This window comes from Vigna angularis, chromosome 10 (genome assembly GCF_016808095.1).
Source record: "Vigna angularis cultivar LongXiaoDou No.4 chromosome 10, ASM1680809v1, whole genome shotgun sequence".
Lineage (NCBI taxonomy): Eukaryota > Viridiplantae > Streptophyta > Magnoliopsida > Fabales > Fabaceae > Vigna > Vigna angularis.
Window position 1 is genome coordinate 24,977,803 of NC_068979.1, and position 21,388 is coordinate 24,999,190.

The window sequence follows — 21,388 nt, forward strand, 5'->3', positions numbered from 1 at the left end:
TGAGAATATTTTATCTTTTTAAGTTATAATAGCTTTAAATTATGGATTAAATATGTTTTTCGTCCCTTAAGTATCATATCATTTTGGGTTTAGTCCATATTCGAAACTTTGATGGTTTTTAGTCCTCATAGCTTTGAAACTCTTACTATTAATTCTTAAAATTGGATGGCGTTAACTTTTAGTAGATATGGCAAACGGCGATGCCACGTCTTATGCCAGCTTGCCTCTTCACTCTTTGTCACGTTGCTTGTGTTTGAGAGCTTCGTTCGTCTTCTCCGACAAAGCCTAGCCTCCATCGGACCAACCGTCGTGCCGGATCTTCCGCTTAGTCCAGGGCATCGTCGGCGACACCAATCGCCACCGGGGCCATTGCTAGCCGCGACGTCGATTTCTCCCTCCTTGCCTTTTCTCCGTGCGCGAGAGAAAAGCTCTCTTTCCTAAGTCCACTGTTTCGCGCCATCAACACATGCTCCATGGCATTCCAGAAAACGCGAGCATCCATGGCATTCCTAGAATCACCTGAAACTCAGACAAAACCAGAAAACGCGAGCAACCCCAATCGCAAATTGCACCGTGCCGAAAGACGCACACCGAGTTCGCTCCGACCAATCGAGAACCACGACAAGCGAAATCCCAAATCACGAGTGCTGCGACGAACCCTAAATCGCCTAAGCCTCTCTGCCATCGTGCCTTCATCTAGCAAGCTCCCTGCAACACCGCCATCCTCCATCAACGCCACCTTCAACGCGCAAAATCCTTGCAAGTCGCGACATCCTCCCTCGCGTCATCACCTGCAACAGACCTGCAAATCCGAAAACACAGATGAAACTCCATTCGCCACCTGCAAGAGAGCAACCCTTCCCTTCTCGCATTCTTGGTTCATGACGGCGTAAGATAAAAGAGCAAAATCGTGGCGGAGGTGCAGGGGCAAGTTTTCCCAATCTGACAAACCCTATTTTGGGGTGGAAGGGGGCTGACACGTGTCAGATTCTTATTGACCAGATAAAAAGAAAAACAACGTGGCAGAGAGTGAAGAGGCAAGCTGGCATAAGACTTGGCCTCCCGTTTGCCACATCTACTAAAAGTTAACGTCGTCCAATTTTAAGGACTAATAGTAAGAGTTTCAAAACTATGAGGACTAAAAACCATCAAAGTTTCGAGTAGGGACTAAATCCAAAATCGTGTGATACTTAAGGGACGAAAAACATATTTAACCCTTAAATTATTATGTATTATATATAAAAATTCTAGTTTAATTTTGTTTCCTTTTTACTATGTAATTTTTATAAAATATTTTACCTTTAAATTATTTTTAACTAAATTTTCATATACTAATAAAATGAATGTCTTCTAAAACTCATCCTTGGAGAGCATAATTTGATGCAAGGGAAATTTTCTTTTAAATAAATTTGAAAAATATTATGAAATTTATAGCTAAGTATTATATGGGAGCACAACTTCACCAGCGGAAGTAATGTCCCGTGCACATGAATTCTACAATAAATGTACAAATAAACGGAATTCGTTTTCAACGAACCCAACATACAATTTAATTTCTTACAAATTGAATCTCTCTTTTTTATTGCTCAAAGACTGATCGGACTAAACCCAAAAAAATACGTCAGCATAGCAAGAGTCCGATTATTATTCCATTGTCGAGAGTTCTCTACACCATCACTACGGACTATTCTTTGCAACTTTTCATTTCTTTTTTGTTCTTCAGTAATATTTAATTATTGGGGTTAATTTTCACCAACATTCACTCCCTTCATTAATAAAATATTAATGGTTCCTCTATATGAATGCACCTCCACACCCCCACCACTTTCACACGAAAATCAGCTCTCGTTTTCTTCTTATCCTTTAACTGTTTCATTGTGTTGTGAGTGTGGTGTTGTTGTGAGTGTGTCTCTCTAAGTGTGGTGTGCTTGGTGGGAAGTTGCAAAGGTTAGTAGTGGTGCAAGGAATTGATCCAGTGGTGGCAGAACTCGTTCTTGGTGGTGGCGCTTGAAGATGCAGTGGTGGTGGTATCAACCGTAGAGGAGGTTCATCTGAGGTGCGAAAGAAAGAAGGTAACCCTTCAATAGATGTGAAAATCCATCAACGGATGTGAAAATTCATCAACGGATGTGAAAATCAATCAACATATGTGAAAATCCGTCAATTTCATATCTGTTGAAGGGTTACCATCTTTTAACTTATGTTTTATTATATTAGTTTATTGTTATTAAAAAAATTAAATAAAAACACAACTAAATAATCAAATAAATAACAATTCAATAACTATAAATAAATTAAATAAAAAAATTACACAATTAATTAAAAATAAAACAAAAAATTAATTAACTATAATTACACAATTAATTGAAAATTACCTAATTAATTAAAAATAAAACAATTCAAAAATATGTAACATCCCACAAAATATAGCTTAAAACTATATGAAGGAGTCAACATATAATAATATGATAGGAGAGTTATCAGATTTACAATAAGAGTTCTAGATAAACTAAAATTGCTGAGCATTTTGAACTTTACAATAACTAATAAAGTCTGGTACAGATTAGAAGAACAAGCCGAATGGTTCCTAAACTACGCTTAAACTGAACGATGGTACAAGGGAAAATTACATACCAAACGGTTATACAAAATGTAATACTAATACTACTAACCGAACGATCCTACAACTAGACTTCATGAATTTCACCCTCCAATGCTTCCTCCAAAGAACACTCGCCCCTTTCTGCTCACATCCACAGGATGATCATTACAACAAGAAGGATGACCGAACGGACAACATAAACAAGACAGAAGAGTAGGGTAAGCTTATGTAATTTAATTAGTCATAAAAACTTAACAGATTCACGTACAATCATCACACATACAATTTCAGACAATAACCGACAGAAATCTACATGCAATGACCGACCACTGACTTGACTTATCCGGATTGTATGAATTATGTAGCTACGACGTTTAAGCAACCGGATGGTGTAGTAGCTGGGATGCCCTCAACAGCTACCACCCGAGGTTAGTCCGTTATACCTCGCCCAAGTTAACCTTATGGACTAAGACCTCCTACCATTCTCACACATGAGTTACTCTACGTGAGAATGAGTAATCACAGAATATCAGGATAAACGCCAGCTAAGCATAACCACATTCATACTTTACAATTCAGTAACCAACCACGAGATATTCCTCCTTGGAATACTCTTTCATATCCATACTATTCAATTCATGTCATACTTTAAATACCATCATACTTAACCATCAATACAGTTAATCCGAACAATAAAATAAGATCCCATCCTTGAACAAAACCGAAAGAGACATCACCATACCTATGAACAAGACCGAACGGGAGAATACCTCTTAGTGATTACCATGACCAAACGCTATAACCAGGCTAAACACTTTAGTTGAACTGAATATTTATTGTGAGACTGAACGTTTTCTCGCTACTCAAAGGCTATAACTGAACGATCTTTACTTAGACAGAACCCGAAGAATTGACTGAATACTATAGAACACCTATAATTAGACATGATCGAATACTAAAAGCTTTTAAACGAAACCTAAGAGCTTAGACCGAACACTACAAGCTTAGGCCGAACACTCTTAGTTTCAAATACAAGTACATAATTGGGTACTATGACGAGACCGAGTGCTTAGTGCAAGACCGAGAGCTACTGAGACCGAATGCTAGTACAAGACCGAGCACTACTGAGACCGAGTGCTTAGTACAAGACCGAGCACTACTGAGACCGAGTGCTTAGTGCAAGACCGAACACTACTGAACTTATACAAAAATGAATAAATAGATTTTACTGCACAACTACGAAACACTTATTACAAATTGAGGATAAATATAGTATCTAAGACTTAAGTTATATTGAGTACCTTAACTAGGTTGATTACTAAGTAGAAATAGAAAACTATACTTAGACCGAACGCTTATTTTAAAATATACTAATAGAAGACCAATCGGTCATTAACTGAAATTCTCCATAGAATGAGAATTCAGTTAAGACCGAACACACCAAGAGAAACCGAATGGTCACGAATGACTCTCGGCAACAATTAATGAATTCTGCACAAATACTGTAAAATCATGATCAAGTTCTATTCCTACCTAGTTCACACCATTTATTAATCATCAACACATACAGACGAACATACAATAACATTGATAGTTCATATCAACCAAATAAATAAACAAAACATCATTCAAACATGCAACCATTCAAAACAGAGAATCATAATTAAATTACAAGCTTCCCTTACCTCGAAACCAAGAAAACTTCTATGCTTCCACAATATTTCCTATACTGCAAGTAACTTCTATAACCTCCTACGAACTTCTGATTGGTGAAAATGAACCAATCATAGAACCAAAAACAGAAGATAGATTCAAAGGGGGAGTTTGATGAATACAAGCAAGCTGAACAGTGCTTACATGTAACAAAAAAAAGCATAAATCCTAAAAGGACGAAGGAATTTAACTTACCAACTCCAAAACAGCAACTTGATCAGTTTAAAAGAGAGAGCTTGACACCAAGAATACTTAGGTGTTGCCTGAATGATGATCGGAAGAAGGAAAATGTAAGAATTTGCAGAGAGAAGGAGAAGAAGTTTAGAGAGAAGGAGGAGAAAACTGAAATTCAGAAACTTTTGGAGAAGAAGGTGCATGCAGGAAATGGCTCAAGGTTTTTGAAAAAGTTAATTATATTGTACCGTCAAAATCCACTAGGTCCAATCTGCTGCACCCACCTGGATCCCACTTTGCTGCTGAATTTAATGACTTTGACAAAAATAAATCAAATAAAACATTTAATTTAAATACTATCTATAAATTAATTTAAAAAACAATTAATTAATAAACTAAAAAAATAGAAAAAGTCGTGAACGGCTCAACGGATATGGCACATCCATTTGGTCCTGAACGGATATGGATATCCATCAACGGATATCCACATCCGTTGAAGGCCAAACGTATGTCCTATATCCGCTGAGCCATTCGCGGTTATCTTCTTCCTTTGCACAAACACAAAACACAGGCACAAACACAAAACATCACATATCACAACACATATATTATAAATTCAAATACATTAAAATGAAATTATCTATCATTCATCCAAAGCATGGGAAAGAAACCCAACCTGTCATAGACCAAACGAAAAGAGCGAACCACCACAACACGAACGACGCTCCCTACGAACGGCGCACCACCACCACACCACCAACACACCACCAAGGCACCAATATGGAAAAGAAAGAAGGAAGGAATTCGAAACAAAAAATGGAGAATGGTAGGGGAAAAACATATATGGAAAGAAAGAGAGAGTTGGGGGGGAGGGGACTATAGTTGTTTGTGAGTGAAAATGAGAGAGAGAGGTGTAGAGTAATTAGGATTTTGACATAAAAGTAAAAAAAGGTAAATGTTAAAAGTAAATAGGGTAATTTTGGAATTAAAAAAAATTTGAGAGGTGTAGGAAATATTGTGTGATGATGGAGGGAACATCTCTCAATTCCAATTGGCAACAAAGAGTTTGACAACTAAAGATCGACTTTGTTGTCAAGTGGTAGTTCACCTCAGTTATTGGGTCGTGGTCCCGTTTTATTATTAGATTGCCAAAGCCCAGAGGAATAGAGCTTCGGAAAGGGGTGACACCCTGCATACTGGTGGGTCGATCACGATTCATGAGCATGTCATTCGTATGGTAAACTTTCATTACTTTTATGTTTCTTTCATATATAACTTATGTATTTTCTATTTCATATGTACACTTCTAACTCTAAATTATGTTACAGGCACAAGCTCTGGGACGACGGTCCATGTTGATGAGGTCTTTGCACAGACTCATGTTTGGAAGGGCACTAATGAATTCGTTGATGAAAGATCTCGGAAGACTCATGTAAGCAAATAACATTGTTACTATTAGTAATTTTTCATTTATGTTATTCTATCATTCCCTAACATTGATTTTCATGTTTGAACAGGAAGAATTTTCTACGAGACTTGCACAGGTTAGATCTGAACATGGGTCAGCTCTTACACCGGATGATGTGAGTAATGCAGAAGACTACATCCGTAGGACACAATGATGGGTCGACATCGTTGGTGAGAAGAAAAAGGGACGAGTGTACGGTGCAGGACAACTTGCTGCAAACTATACAGCATCGAGAGGAGGTACTCTGAAGCACCAACCTTCTTCTTTCACCATTATTGCTGATGAGGCCGTTGTCCGCCTCACGCAGGCACTGGAGCAACGTGACCAGGAAATCACTGATTTGATAGCAGAGTTTAGAAACTTTAAGTCCCTATTCATGAGAGTGTTGCCTGAAACTTCACAGGATCAATTCATTATCCCTCCGGCCCAGCCACGACCCTCCCCGTCACCTGTCGTCCCTCAGCAGTCCACATCAGCCCAGCCCTCTTCAGTCCAGCCGACATCAGTCCAACCCACACCAGTCCAGCCATCTACAGAGGAGTAGGATGATGAAGATAATTCTGATGATAACTATGTAGATTATTAGTTTTATTTTGTTATTGGACATAGTTGTTATAGAAACATTTGGATATTAGAACATTTGGATGTTAGATCATTTGAATGTTAGATCATTTGGATGTTAGATCAATTGGATGATTTGGATGTTAGAACATTATGTTAGATTGTTTTATGTTTCATTTATAAATACATGTTTTATTGATGATTGGATGATTAAGATGTTATATTGTTTTTCTGATCAATGATTGGATCATTGAGATGCACATTATGCAGGTCTGTATGTGGTTGGAAAATGTTATGTAGGTCTGTTTGTGCTATGAACAATTTATGCAGGTTTGTTTGGTTGGATAAGAAATACAAATGTGCCTGACATTTGCCTGGAACTTACCGAAGGCTTCAGCCCTTCGAAAATATCCGACAACCTCTGACCTTCAATAATTACCGAAGGCTCACGCCTTTTGGTAATTACCCACAGCCTCTATTCCTTCGGTAATTACCGAGGGCCTTTGCCTTTCGGTAATTACCGAAGGGCGGAAGCCCTTGGTAATTACCGAAGGACAAAGACCCTCGGTAAATGTTAGCGACAAGAGATTTACCGAGGGTGTCATGGCCGTCGGTAGGCCGTCAGTAAGTTGTCATTATCGACGGTATCTGGCTGTTACCGAAGGATTATAGCCGTCGATAATGCCCTTCTTTTTTGTAGCATTTTCTTCCTAGGCCGAAATGTATCTAGAAGCACACGTGTACACTTGCCTTTTTGTTCTTTTGGTCGAGATATCTTCTACGAACTATGTTGATAAGTCCTTTTTTGGTATATCTTGACGAGAACTTATAGTAACACTTTGATATTTAAATTAGAGATGTTATTAATGGAAATATAATAAATGATTTCGTTGACATTCTTCATCAACAATGACTATATATAAGTCTTATTTGTTGGGCCTACAATTTATAAGTTTACCTTATTTTAGGGTTTCTTAACATACCTAATTATGATTTATCAGGTTGCTTATGTGAACATTTTAAATATGACTAATGATATCATAACACACTTTTACATTCATTTGATATAGAATTTAAGGATAAAATGGTCATAAAAGTGTAAACTTTTGTATTTTTTTTAAGAAAAAAGAAAGTAAAAATTAAGTAAGGCTAATGTCAAATGAATGTAAAAAAGTATGTGTGTCAAAGAATTATTTTTCTTTAAATATTTCATCTCCTACTACAATGTTAGCCAAGATGTCTTCGAAATGTAAATCGAGATATTTTCCTCTCAGCTAATAGTACAATAATTATTATTATTATCATTATTATTATTATCTATTATTATCTATTATTATTATTAAAAAAACAACCAAGAAAGAAGTGCGCTATCAATACTTAGTTTATATTTATTTGCACAGTATAATATTTATATAATAAGTATTTTTATTTATATTATTGTAAAACTATTTTTTACATATATTATTCATAATAATAACAATAATAAGATGAATTAAATCTAAAGTATAAATAAATCAAAATATGTTAGTTATACAGTTTTAATTTGTTTTATTATATTAATTAAAAATAAAGTGATTTAAGAACTAAACATGCATTGATTATATAACATAATTCATTTGAATAAAATAAATAATGATAATTTGAAAACACACTAACATAAAACAATTATTTAATACTTTATTATAATTATATATATATATATATATATATATATATATATATATATATATATATATTATGCAATGTATATTCTCAAGATTCTGAATGTGAAACTTCAAGTATTAACAATATATTGAATTAATTCATAAATAGCTCAAGGCACGAAAATGACAAAATATAAACTACTTGAAAATGCCGTGATAAAATGTGAATGATATGTTGCTAAAACGAGTTAGTACAACACACATTCTGGTCAAGGATCCAAGGTTACCAACCATTCAAGCGAGCAACATGTCAAACGCAGTCGCTTCGTCTCTTGCGCCAATTTGTTTTAAGAACCCTATATTTGTTTTAAGTAAAATTAGAAAAAGGATGACATATCTCTGTCTTTATTGGCAACAAGTATGTATCAGACTTAAAAGGCCTATTATGAGTAAGAGTTAAGAATGAATTGCTCTGAGACAAACTCCACAACTACTGTGACTGCTCTGTCTTTTGATTACGAGACTCATTACCTTTCAACTAGTTAACCTCTCTTTGGTATCATTTGGAGTAAACAAAGAAAACCCTTTTGAAAATATTAATATCTTGAGATACAATGCGTTAATGGTTATGATGTTATTCAATAATATGTGATATTATTTATCACACTTGCCAATAAATTAATCACATGACATGTGTGTATCAAGATTTGTCATAAGAGAAGTAAGCTACATGGTATTGAGTCTATGGAAAATGAAGAGGTTCATTTGAGAGATATAAACACCAATAAGAAATAAGTTTAACCATATAAAAGATTGACACTACTCTTTACTAAAACCTCAAGACAATCGATTATTGGATCTTCAATCTTATACGATGTTTTATTTTCTCAACGGTGAGACTTATACTCACACTTGAAATCCTAATACATAGGTTCTGCTAGAGGCTTAGATATTTCTTAAAATCTAAGAAGCCCAAACATTTCAAAAACTTGAAACTCACATTTCACCAACCAACTTAAGAATTGTTCCTACTTGCCATCCATCTCCTTTTGAATCTCTCACTGTTATTATGAGTACCAACCCGTTTTGACATCATTCCCATTTATAACTATAGACTTTTCCTCGTCTTTCCCAGTAAGTATGCCTATGTAAGAAGGCATGCTATGGAGAAAAAACCTAGTTCTCAAGAGTCACGAAAATTGAGCCAAATCTTTTTCCCCAAGCAACTCAACAAAGTCTACCCTATTAGACTACAGAGAAGCTCTTCAACTTCTTCCTTATCCTCCTTATCATCATCATTCTCACAAAACTCAGATGACTCTTCCCTATCGGATTCTTTGAATCTAGCAGATGACAATTTTCAATTTGCATTGAATTTGATTTCACCTCGTGATCGAAGAAGAGAACCAGCAGTTACTAATACTCCTCACCAACAACAAAGTTCACATGCTGCTGAACCTGGTCAATTGAGAAGATGCAATTGGATCACAAAAAACTGTGGTATGATCAATTTCTTTTGCATTGCAAACAGAGGTTACTCCATACAAACATTCAATATAAAACCAAAGAAAAGTGTCACATTTCTATTTCCAGCAGTATACGATTTGACTTTTGATAATATTTTTCACTAAGAAAAATTAGACTCAGAATTGATATATAATATTTGCACAGATAAGGCTTACATAGAATTTCACGATGAGTGTTGGGGGGTCCCAGCCTATGATGACAAGTAAGTAACATTTCTGTACGGTGTACATCGTTTTCTTTACCATTAAAATAAGCTCTAGTAGTGAAACAACGATCATAAGCACGATCTAACTCCGGTTTGATTCATGAAACAGAAAATTGTTCGAGCTTCTTACATTGTCAGGATTGCTGATAGATTACAACTGGACAGAAATTCTAAAAAGAAAGAAAATTCTTAGGTAATATTGTGTGAGGAAAATTTCCATTTGTATTCATGTTGCTTGGTCTGTGATTCATTAATATATCTATAAAATGTTATGCATGATGACACAGACAAGTTTTTGCTGGATTTGATCCTACTACTGTGGCCAAAATGGAGGAGAAAGAAATCGTGGCAATAGCATCAAACAAAGAAATTCTGTTACCCGATTGCAGAGTAAGGTGCATAGTAGACAATGCGAAATGCATAATGACGGTAAGAGCAAAATCACTAATCTGATGAAGATCAATTTTTTTGTGATTGGGTTTTTTCTGTGACTTGATCAACATGACTATGTAAATTTTTGACTTAATCATATTTTACCCCACAGATTGTGAGGGAATGTGGATCATTCAGCTGCTATATATGGGGTTATGTAAACCACAAACCAGTGATTAACAGATTCAAATATCCAAGAGATGTCCCTTTAAGGACTTCAAAAGCAGATACGATCAGTAAGGACTTAATAAAGCGTGGCTTCCAATTTTTGGGTCCTGTGATTGTTTATTCTTTTATGCAAGCTGCAGGATTGACAATTGATCATCTTGTGGATTGTCATAGGCACAGTGAATGTGTAAGGCTTGCACAAAGGCCTTGGAGACATTTGTAACATATTCGAGGAGTGTTAACAACACACTTTTTAACATACTCTTTATAAAACATTTTCTATTATTGGTTAAATGTTACTCAAAAATACAAATCTCCAAGACTCGTTATATATAAAGTGAGACTTACAATTTTGTGATTTTGCAAAAGAATCCTATCAATAATAAGGAATGTATTTATAAGAGTGTGTTAAACAATGTGTTTTGGTGTTTCTCTTTGTAACATTCAGCAGTTTACTTGCACAATTTGTACTCTTTGTTTTCTGTATCAACAGTTTTCCATACATGCATACTCTAGCAAGAAAAAACAAGAAAATGCAAGCTTTGCAGTCCCTTTCTTTTTCTTCTTTGGGTTTTGGGGTCAGTTTTCCTTCTCTTCTTTCCATAGTGATGAAGTCAATCTTTGCCATTGTCAATAAATTGAAAAGGGTTGCTTGCTTGTCATTGAATTTGAGTGATGATGAGAGTGAGTGTTGAAGCCTTGGTTGTTGTACATTACATGTTTGGTTTGGTAAGTGAATCGAACCAATTAGTAAATGAAAATGATCTTGTTTTAATTGTTTTTAGTCTGATTTTCATTATCTCTAAATCTTTTTATATATGACTTCTATATTACTAAAACAGACTAGTTTCATCAATATAACATGATGTCAGAACCTAACTAATTCATTCAAAGGGAAAATTAATAGATTGTTATTTATACATAGCGCAGAGACCCTCAACCTATAATACTTACCTCCTTCGTTACCTTCCAAGAAGATGTTCCAAAATCATCTCATCAAAGGTCACAAATATCTTGAACAACCTCGTCAGTCCTTATAATAGAGTTTCAAAAGACAGACAATGTCAACAAGTTAGTCAATCCAAAGTTGTCTGTCAACGAATTTAATTACAATCTCAATAAACCAGATTTTGAAGGTGAGTGCAGAAGCATAACTAAAAAAAATTAGTAAATTAAAAGGAGGGTTGTTGTACATAATGCTACAAAGAATGAGAGTAAAAGAATTAAAGAAGAATATTGATTCTCCAGTTCATTAATAGTTAATTTTTTTCATCAATTATCAAATAATTATCATTCATTCAATTTCTAAACAGAATTGAATTATTCAAAAAACTTACTTGAATTTAGTCTCTTATTGGTTTGGATGATAGCCATCTACACCAAAACTCCTATGATGCTCTCAGGTTTTCAAATGAATGAACAACTTGGTCAGAAATCTAGAGAGAATCGAGAAGAAGAAAACATAAATATGTTTACAAAGGTAATATTTGTAAAATGGAGCTCGATCACTTGTTTTTTTCTTTTTATAACTCAAGGGTTTCAATAATAAAATAATGAAATCCACTTAGATAGTCTATTCTAACTTATTTATACAAATCATTAACACCTAAACGTTTACTTTGTCTCTTCTACACATAACATTTACTCAGAACGTGTACTTTTACCCTTAGGTTCTAACATACTTTTTGTACCTTATGTTAAAATGAGAAATTTAATATTATAATAGAAACTTTAAAAGGTTAACATAAATTTGAAACTTCCTATATTTTAATTTATTTCTCAAACAATTAAAATTTAGTTAAAGATACAAAATTTTGAATAAAACATGAAAAAAATAAGAGAGTGGAACTTATTAATACGAACATAAAATACAAAGAAAAAAAAAAGTGAACGAATTTATCCTTGATATCTAACATCCAAATATCTAAACTAATTAATAGAGTTTATGCTGATTAATATTGGTCACGTACAGGAGACCGAGGACGAGATGACTTCGACTCTAAAATCAACATAGGATAGTATAAAATCGGATTCACACATAGGCAATATTGTTCTAGTAAAACAAATCAATGATGACTAAGAAAGGATTAAGGTAACAAATGGCTATTTAGGAAACTCTAAATCAGGATACACTTACGAAAATTATGAACAATAAAAATACATTTAAATGTTTTAAATAGAGATTATTGACTAGATATGACATATGATCCAATCATTATAACATTTATTGTCTATTCTCAACCAAGGATTAACTAGATGAATTGAGTGATTGGAGACATTGGAAATTTGAAGGAGAGATATAAGAAGGAGCAAGGTTGTTGGAAAAAATCCAAATGTAAATTTAAGTCTCATATAATAATGACAAAGTTATACACCATATAAAATAAAAATTCATAAACTTAATATCTTACTATTTTAGATTAAAAATGATGTCAATATATAATAAGATTAAATGTTATATATATATATATATATATATATATATATATATATATATATATATAATCTCTCTCAATAAGTGTCTAATGAACTGCCTCTCAATGAAAAGTTTCATCAGTGATAACAAAATTGAATTGATGGTTTGTCATGATAATTGTTTAGACCGTAACCAAAAAAGAAACAAAAAATTTAGGTTAAATATGATATTAATGATTTACATTTCGGCCACAAATAACATTTGAAAACAAATGTAATCATAGAAAAAGAATTCTAAACAGCGTAATTGTTTCAAAATGGATATGAATCAATAAACACGTAAAACTAAGTACAGTACTCATATTTTTGAAAGGGAAATGATACTTCAACGACCACTTTTGACAACATTTTGATACGGGACAGGTGTTAAAATGTTAGTGGTCCACGTGGAAAATTGAATTGAAAATTTTAAATGACGTGGAAAGGGAGTGCAGAAGGGGTTTCAAGTTTGGCGATTCAAATTTCACTTTTCAGATTTTCAATTTGGGACATTCGTAGAGAGAGAAGAGAAGTTTGAGAGAGAGAGAGTCGAACCTAGCTAGAGAGAGTTCGAGAGAGAGAGAGAGAGCTCCGACGGAGTGCCGCCGGACAACGTTGAACGCCGTCGTCTTTCTTCCACCCCTCCAGTCAGTTCCGATTCAGGGCCGCCGCAGCTCGCCGACGAAACGAAGACGGCATCGTCTTCCCTCCGACCCAGCCAACTAAGGGCGCGTTCTGAGTCTCGATTCCTCCCACCCAACCAACTAAGGGAACAATTACTTAAGATTTTATTAAAAAATTCGTGCCACAAAAACCACAATTTGTAAGACTCATAGTGCAGGAACAGATCTGGTACCAAAGGCAAAATAAGTGGGTACTTGGGTTGAAGTTTTTGCACAGCAAGACCAACTACGTCCACCACACTCATTTTGGGGTGCCTTATTTTTTTTTCCTGATTTGTTCTAATTCTAAGTAATTTTGGAACAATTACTTAAGATTTTATTAACAAATTCGTGCCACAAAAATCACAATTTGTAAGACTCATGGTGTAGGAACAGATCTGGTACCAAAGGCAAAATAAGTAGGTACTTTGGTTGAAGTTTTTGCACAACAAGGCCAACTACGTCCACCACACTCATTTTAGGGTGCCTTATTTTTTTTCCCTGATTTGTTTTAATTCTAAGTAATTATGGAACAATTACTTAAGATTTTATTAACAAATTCGTGCCACAAAAACCACAATTTGTAAGACTCATGGTGTAGGAACAGATCTGGTACCAAAGGCAAAATAAGTGGGTACTTGGGTTGAAGTTTTTGCCTAAATCTTGCAACACTTGATTCCTCCGCACGTTGTCAACATCCAAAATCCATTGACAAACATATTGCTCCCTAACTTGTTGTAGTTCTTCCTGCAAAGACAATAATGCACAACACATGAATCAAATGCAACATTTGTATGAAAGATCCACAACATATAAATTTTTACAACTTATAGTTGTGTAAGTGGGCATTGTGTTTCTTTCGTATTTCTCAATGTCATCCCACAAAAAAATAAGGCACCCCAAAATGAGTGTGGTGGACGTAACTGACCTTGCTGTGCAAAAACTTCAACCCAAGTACTCACTTATTTTGCCTTTGGTACCAAATCTGTTCCTGCATCATGAGTCTTACAAATTGTGGTTTTTGTGGCACGAATTTGTTAATAAAATCTTAAGTAATTGTTCCCTTAGTTGGCTGGGTGGGAGGAATCGAGACTCAGAACGCGCCCTTAGTTGGCTGGGTCGGAGGGAAGACGATGCCGTCTTCGTTTCGTCGGCCAACGCCGGAGTTGCGGCGGCCCTGAATCGGAACTGGCTGGAGGGGTGGAAGAAAGACGACGACGGCGTTCAACGTTGTCCGACGACACCGGCGGGCACTCCGTTGGAGCTCTCTCTCTGGAACTCTCTCTCTAGGTTCGACTCTCTCTCTCAAGCTTCTCTTCTCTCTCTACGAATGTCCCAAATTGAAAATCTGAAAAGTGAAATTTGAACCGCCAAACTTGAAACCCCTTATCCACTCCCTTTCCACATTATTTAAAATTTTCAATTCTATTTTTCATGTGAACCACTAGTATTTTGACACCTATCCCGTGTCAAAATGTTGTCCAAAGTGGTTGTTGAAGTTTCATTTCCCTTTTTGAAAAGTCCAACAAGCTTATACACTAGAATTTGCATATGGCGTGAAAAATTAATTATTCCCTTAAGTAAAGTCATTATCAGAGTGGTTTCATCAAGCTACTTAAGTGCCAACATCTCTAAATCTTTTTGTTGTCATATTAAGAGCAAAATTGCATATTTGTTATTAAAACCAAGAGAAAACATAATCTTCTTGTATTCACAAATATTGTTAGCCATCACTGTCCATCACGGGCTCATTCCTTAGGTTCTTTTTATAAAAACGGTAATTTGTTTTAAAATTACTAAAATAGACAAGCTGTTTTGCTTCAATTATTTACTTTTTAAATTTAATAAAAAAGTCGTACTTGCACATCTCAGTGTGACTTAGTCTTTTAATATTTTTTATAGGGCTCAAGCTTACTTTCACATATTTCCTTTTGCTTTTTATTTTCTTTGTTTTAACTTCATGGTTAAAAAAATCACACTTTCAAACTGTTCTGCGTGAAATTTAATAGAGACACAACCAAAACTAAATAAATAAAACTAGAGAAAAATATGAACAGTTTATAAGATTCAGAGCAATTATGGTACTATTAGTTGAATCAGCGCTGAGAAATCATGCATGATTTAAAAAGAAATAAAAAATTTCCTGTTTTCATATATGGCTTTTTCACTAAATTTCAAGAAATAATGTATTCAGATGTATACTTGTGTTTTCCACCATATTTGATTCATTTTGATATATATTTTTTAAATATTTTTACCTATTTTGGTAATTTTTTAAATAAAAAATACATACTATATATTTTCAGGAAAACCATGCACAATTTTTTTTTTAAAATATACAAGAAGTGTAATATTTCTCATTATATTCCAATATTTAATTTTTTTATCATAAATGATTATACTTGTAATATATTTTTAATATTTTTAATAATACCAAATTTATTAAAAATTGTAAATTTAAGTTAATAATATTTGTCAATTACAAACATTTTCAATTATTGAATTATTAAATTATTATTTTTAATATACACTATTAATAAAATGATTAATTCCTTACATTTTAATTTAATATTAATATTTATGTTGAAATCAATTTATATTCACATTAATTGCAATGTTAATTTATATTATTATTTTTTATTAGAAAAATATTAAAATTACTACTACTTATTATTATTACTCAAAATTATAAATTACACAAATTTAAGTACTACTAAAAAAGTTTAGATGAAATTTTCATAATCGTTATATATAACTTGAAATATATTAAATACTTATATTAATTTTATATTAACATAAAAATTTTAAATTATTTTAATATTGTTAATTTCCATAAATAAATATTATATATATTTTTTTGAATAATTGAAAATATTCACTTATTAAATAAATAAATTTAAATTAAAAAAATTATTTGTAAAACAAAAAAATAACCCGCATTTAAATAGCAAACATCAGAAAATAATAGCAAAATTTTGGATGTGATTTATGATTCAGATTCCAGCAAATCGAATTTGTACCTTGAAAGAATAAACAAGTTCCGTTTCTTACATAACTAACACCTAAGTAAGTCCAGGAATTTAACTTTTATTACTATACATTATAAACAATTTCTAGATTGCTTATTTGAATACGGAATTCATTTTTATATTTATAAAACAATTACACCGTAATTAATGACGTTACATAATTTTTTTCCCACGTTACTTTTCTTTATCATACTTTATTAAAAGTTCATTAATATTAATTCATGGATATTAATTAATTTAATTAATGTAATTATTTAAAGTTTTCTTGGATTATTACATTATTTAACGATTCAACCTATGTATACAAACTATTATTGTAATAACAAATTTTTTACGAGACTGCCAACTTAATTTTTTTACCTTTATTTAATAATACTTATTTATTTTTAATGTTTTTTTAGTTTATATTTTTATGATATTTTCCTCTTATATTCTGTGTTAAATAAATATAAAAATTCTTATGTTTTGTATTAAATAAATATAAAAGTGTGTTAATATATTTTTTTTTAATATTCATTCTGTACCAAATAAAAAGATATCTGTATTTTTCATCCCATTTCCTGCGCCGCCTCACACCTTCTCATTGTTGGGAGGGAAACACAGCTTCACGGTGGTGCGACGACCTTTCTGGAAAGGAGAAGAAGCGGCTCCGTTTGGGAGCTCCGCACAAAGAGTGACGCGACCAAGGACGGCTACGAGATTATGGTCGACGGCAAGCGCGATAGCCAGAGAGAATGACGCGACGGCCAAAGGGTGATGTAGCTCAGGAGAACGAAGAAGGTGCCTAATATCAAAAGATTGGAGTCCTAATTTGGTGAGTTTTCCCTCCAAAGGACTTCCATTTGGCTTCACATTTTCTTCTTTCAAACTCGCGATTCCACAGATTTCACATCCGATCTCATGAAGTTAACGAGTTAACTCGTGAGTTTTTGATAATGACAAGTTTGATAACCATGTGTCACACGCGTGACACTATAAAATCAAAAGCCTTCTAATTCAACCATCACTACAAAGCAAAATAAGAGTGAATACCAAGACTTGGTTGGTTTAGTTTACCACATTTCCGGCACCTCTGCCTTCACTTACACCAAATACAGCCTCAAGATGAATACGTGCTATCTCACCCTTTGGTTTGTGTTAGCTTTGGTCTTACCTTTATCATCATCAGCAGCAGCATATCCCACAAAACACATTCCTGCTTTGTATGTTTTTGGTGACTCTCTTGTTGATTGCGGAAACAACAACCATCTTCCTAGTGGTGGACCCTCTTTTCTTCCTTATGGTATAGACTTCATGCACGGCAAACCTACCGGACGAGCAACAAATGGAAAAACTGTGGCTGATTTCCTTGGTAACATTACTCTGCCATTTGGGTACTTATGATTCAACTAATATATCTTTGTTTCATAAATTGCTCTTCATTGTTACAACCTTTTCATTTCCCACAAAGTTAAGTACATTACTTGAATATCTGAAGGTATGATAACATAATAAGAACCACTTGTTTGATTTTCAATTCAACTTATTTTTAAACTGAATTTTATAAGAATTAGTAAAGGAGGACTTGCTTCTGAATTTATTACATTTACCAATTTTAATATTTCTAAGTCATTTCTCTTTATGCAGCTATACATCTAGGACTACCCTTAACCCCTCCCTACTTGGGTCTTTCGAATCATCAAAGGAACAGAGTAAGCACAGGCATTAATTATGCATCTGCTGGGTCTGGTGTTCTGCCAGATACCAACAACGTAAGTTAATGTCGCACCTGTTTTTGATGTTCATCAGTACTCAGGTACTTTTTGTCTTTAACATGATGTACCCTTTTGGTTGCAGGATACGTCTTTGACACTAGACAAACAAATTAAGTTCTTCCATAGGACTATTACGCATAATTTGCCAAAGATGTTCACTGAGAATGAAGAATTAGAGAAGCATATTTCTGAATCCTTGTTTTTCGTCTCTACTGGGGTGAATGATTATTTCCACAACGGAACCTTCCGCGGCAACAAGAGCTTTGCTTTTTTCCTTCTTAGTGAAATAACCCTGCGCGTCAAGGTAAATATTTCATGTGACAGAATTGACAACAAAGTTAATAAAAATATTTCTGATTGCATTTTTTCATAAGAACTTTTCCGGCAAGAATGAACATGTTGAATATAGCGTTAGATTTTAAGTGGGATAAGAGAACACAGATAATAGCCTCAATGAACTTGATTTGGAGAGATCCTAATGTCTAACTCAATTTCACAATATTCATTTATAAGATAAGATCGAAATAAATATTATGATTTAGTCATATTTGAATAAGCATGCAATCTTCGACTATTTCTTTATATTTCATGTCTTTGTTTTCTTGCAGACAATGTATGGCCTAGGAGCAAGAAAATTTATCTTGAACAACATTCCCCCAGCAGGTTGCTTTCCATCAAAAGCTATCCACACAAGACCAATAGGAAAATGTGATGAGAAAATAAACAAAGCGATCACCTTTTACAATAAGAAGTTGCGTGAAGTACTCCATGAGCTCCAATCAAACCTTCCTGGCTTCACCTTTATACATGCAGATCTCTATGGGTTCCTTAAGAAAATGCGGAAAATTGGAAGTTATTATGGTAAGAAGAAACCAAAATGCAATCATCATCAACAGAAGTTTGTTGGAGAAAATCTTTACAAACATTTTCAATATGCAAAAGTTTTAAAAGAAACAATTTAAAAAAATATTAAAACTAACTTGTGAATAGTTAATATGAAGGATCTAGTTTAATATATTGGAAGTCTCTACTCAACCATAGATAAAACTAATTTACGATATAACAGTAAATTTTACTCTACAAGTTGATTGTGTAAAGTTAAATTAGATTTAAAATCTATTTTTTAACATAATATTGAAATAATCTATCTCATTAAAATTTGTTATTTATATTGTTCTACGATTAATCATTAATATTTAGTTTTATATTCGATCTTAAAGTCAACTTCAGTAAGCACACTTGAATAACTAATATTACTTTTATTTGCAGGGATAGTGGAAACATGGAAACCTTGTTGCCCCAATACCATTTATGGTGATCTCAAATGCCAACCCAGCTCTGTACCTTGTCCTAACAGAAACACTCATCTTTTCTTTGATCAATACCACCCTTCCGAAATCGCAAACAAAGAATATGCATGGCTATGCTTCAATGAGAAGATTATTTGCAAGCACTGGGGTCTCAAACTGTTCTAGCAAGCATAGCGTGTTTGCTTTGTCGTATCAAATAAAAGGATTTATGACAATCCGTCCCTTGAAATCATAGAATTATGTATTACAAAAGTCGTCATAATCTCAAAATACTGATTGTTTACTAAAACAACGTGTTACAGACTATTTCACTGATCGTATATCAAACATAAAATCAATTATGTCTTCTTAAGAGAACACCAAATTAATCATAAATTAAAGCTCCAATTATGAAAGCATTTCAAGATTCTTTTCATAGATCTTTATGCTAAACTAATGGTCCCTTGGAATTGTAGAACAAACTAGTGAAAAACATTCATTCACTTCTTGTAGTTGTTTTTATACAATGAACAATATATTTTATATTTCTTGACCATTACACTCAAAAATAGATAAAAACGACTATAAATGACCAATTGACAAACTATCCATAAGTCTCTAATAATTAATCCTTAAATGTTTTTTTTATTCTTCATCTCGATTCTTTTATTCTTCATCTTGACTTTTTATGTGCAGTAATTCTTCTCACACCATTTTTTTTTCATGTGTAGTAATTCCTCTTACATTGTGTTTGCTCTTTTCATGAATAGTTGGATTCTTTGCTTTCTTTACGATGACTTTGTTTTCACTTTGTTCGTGTCCAACTTGTACTTCGCTTTTATTGTGGTTAACTTCTTCTTTGCTTTCTTAGTAGGCGACTTGTTTTTTGAAATCTTGATGATATACTTGTTCTTCTCTTTGGTTGACTTATTACTCATTAGATTTCTATTAATAGACTAACTCTTTTTGAGATCAGACCACTCCCACATATTGTTGCATTCAATTACACCGATCTCTTCATCTATTGCGAGTTGTCAATTCTCATCTTGCACCTCCAGTTAGCTCTCATATCTTTTTGATAATTTTCATAGCTTTTATAAAATTTATGTAATTATATCAAAGTAATTGTCTTTAAGTCAAAATAATTTTAATATTTTTAGTCAAATAAAAATTTTCTGTTTATTTGAATATTCATAAGTTTTATATTTTTTAATTAATTTTTTATGATTTAATTGTCATTTTATTTTTATATATATGCATATCAAAAAATAAAATGTGAGAATTTTCTAAGTATTATAAAATAATATTATGATTAATATAAATAGATTTGACTTTTGTTGTTTAATATTTTTTACATTAATTTAAAACTCTCACTTCTTTTAACATAAGTAAGATATGATAAAGTTAGAGAATAATCATATAATCTAATTAATGAAAAAAATAAACAAAATAATCTTAATTAAAAAATATAAAAATTTCGAGTATCTCATACAGAAAAAAATTAATAAAAATTAAATTAAAAAATATTCAAACTTATTATGAATTTAAAATTTAATTAAACTTAATTTTAATTTAAGTTTAACTTACATTTATATTTTAATGTGATAGTTAATACGTTAACCAATAATATAGTTTGCAATTTTAGAGTTTTTTACTAAAATTTACAAAAGTCAAATTTTTTAATCCAATTCACGAAATTAATTTTGA

At 33.0% G+C, this 21,388-nt stretch overlaps 2 protein-coding genes across 2 annotated transcripts; both read left to right on the top strand.

The window, feature by feature from the left end:
• Nucleotides 1-9,243: 9,243 nt before the first annotated feature.
• LOC108334921 (uncharacterized) lies at nucleotides 9,244-11,268 on the top strand. The gene is made up of 5 exons (XM_052869854.1): nucleotides 9,244-9,661; nucleotides 9,833-9,890; nucleotides 10,003-10,086; nucleotides 10,181-10,322; nucleotides 10,438-11,268. Exons 1-5 carry the CDS (start codon nucleotides 9,325-9,327, stop codon nucleotides 10,714-10,716), a joined length of 900 nt encoding a protein of 299 aa, XP_052725814.1. The 5' UTR covers nucleotides 9,244-9,324; the 3' UTR covers nucleotides 10,717-11,268.
• A 5,900-nt stretch (nucleotides 11,269-17,168) lies between these two features.
• Nucleotides 17,169-20,017, top strand: LOC108335301 (GDSL esterase/lipase At2g03980). Its single transcript, XM_017571284.2, has 5 exons — nucleotides 17,169-17,989; nucleotides 18,265-18,389; nucleotides 18,475-18,696; nucleotides 19,001-19,253; nucleotides 19,662-20,017. Exons 1-5 carry the CDS (start codon nucleotides 17,743-17,745, stop codon nucleotides 19,865-19,867), a joined length of 1,053 nt encoding a protein of 350 aa, XP_017426773.2. The 5' UTR covers nucleotides 17,169-17,742; the 3' UTR covers nucleotides 19,868-20,017.
• The last annotated feature ends 1,371 nt before the right edge of the window (nucleotides 20,018-21,388 follow it).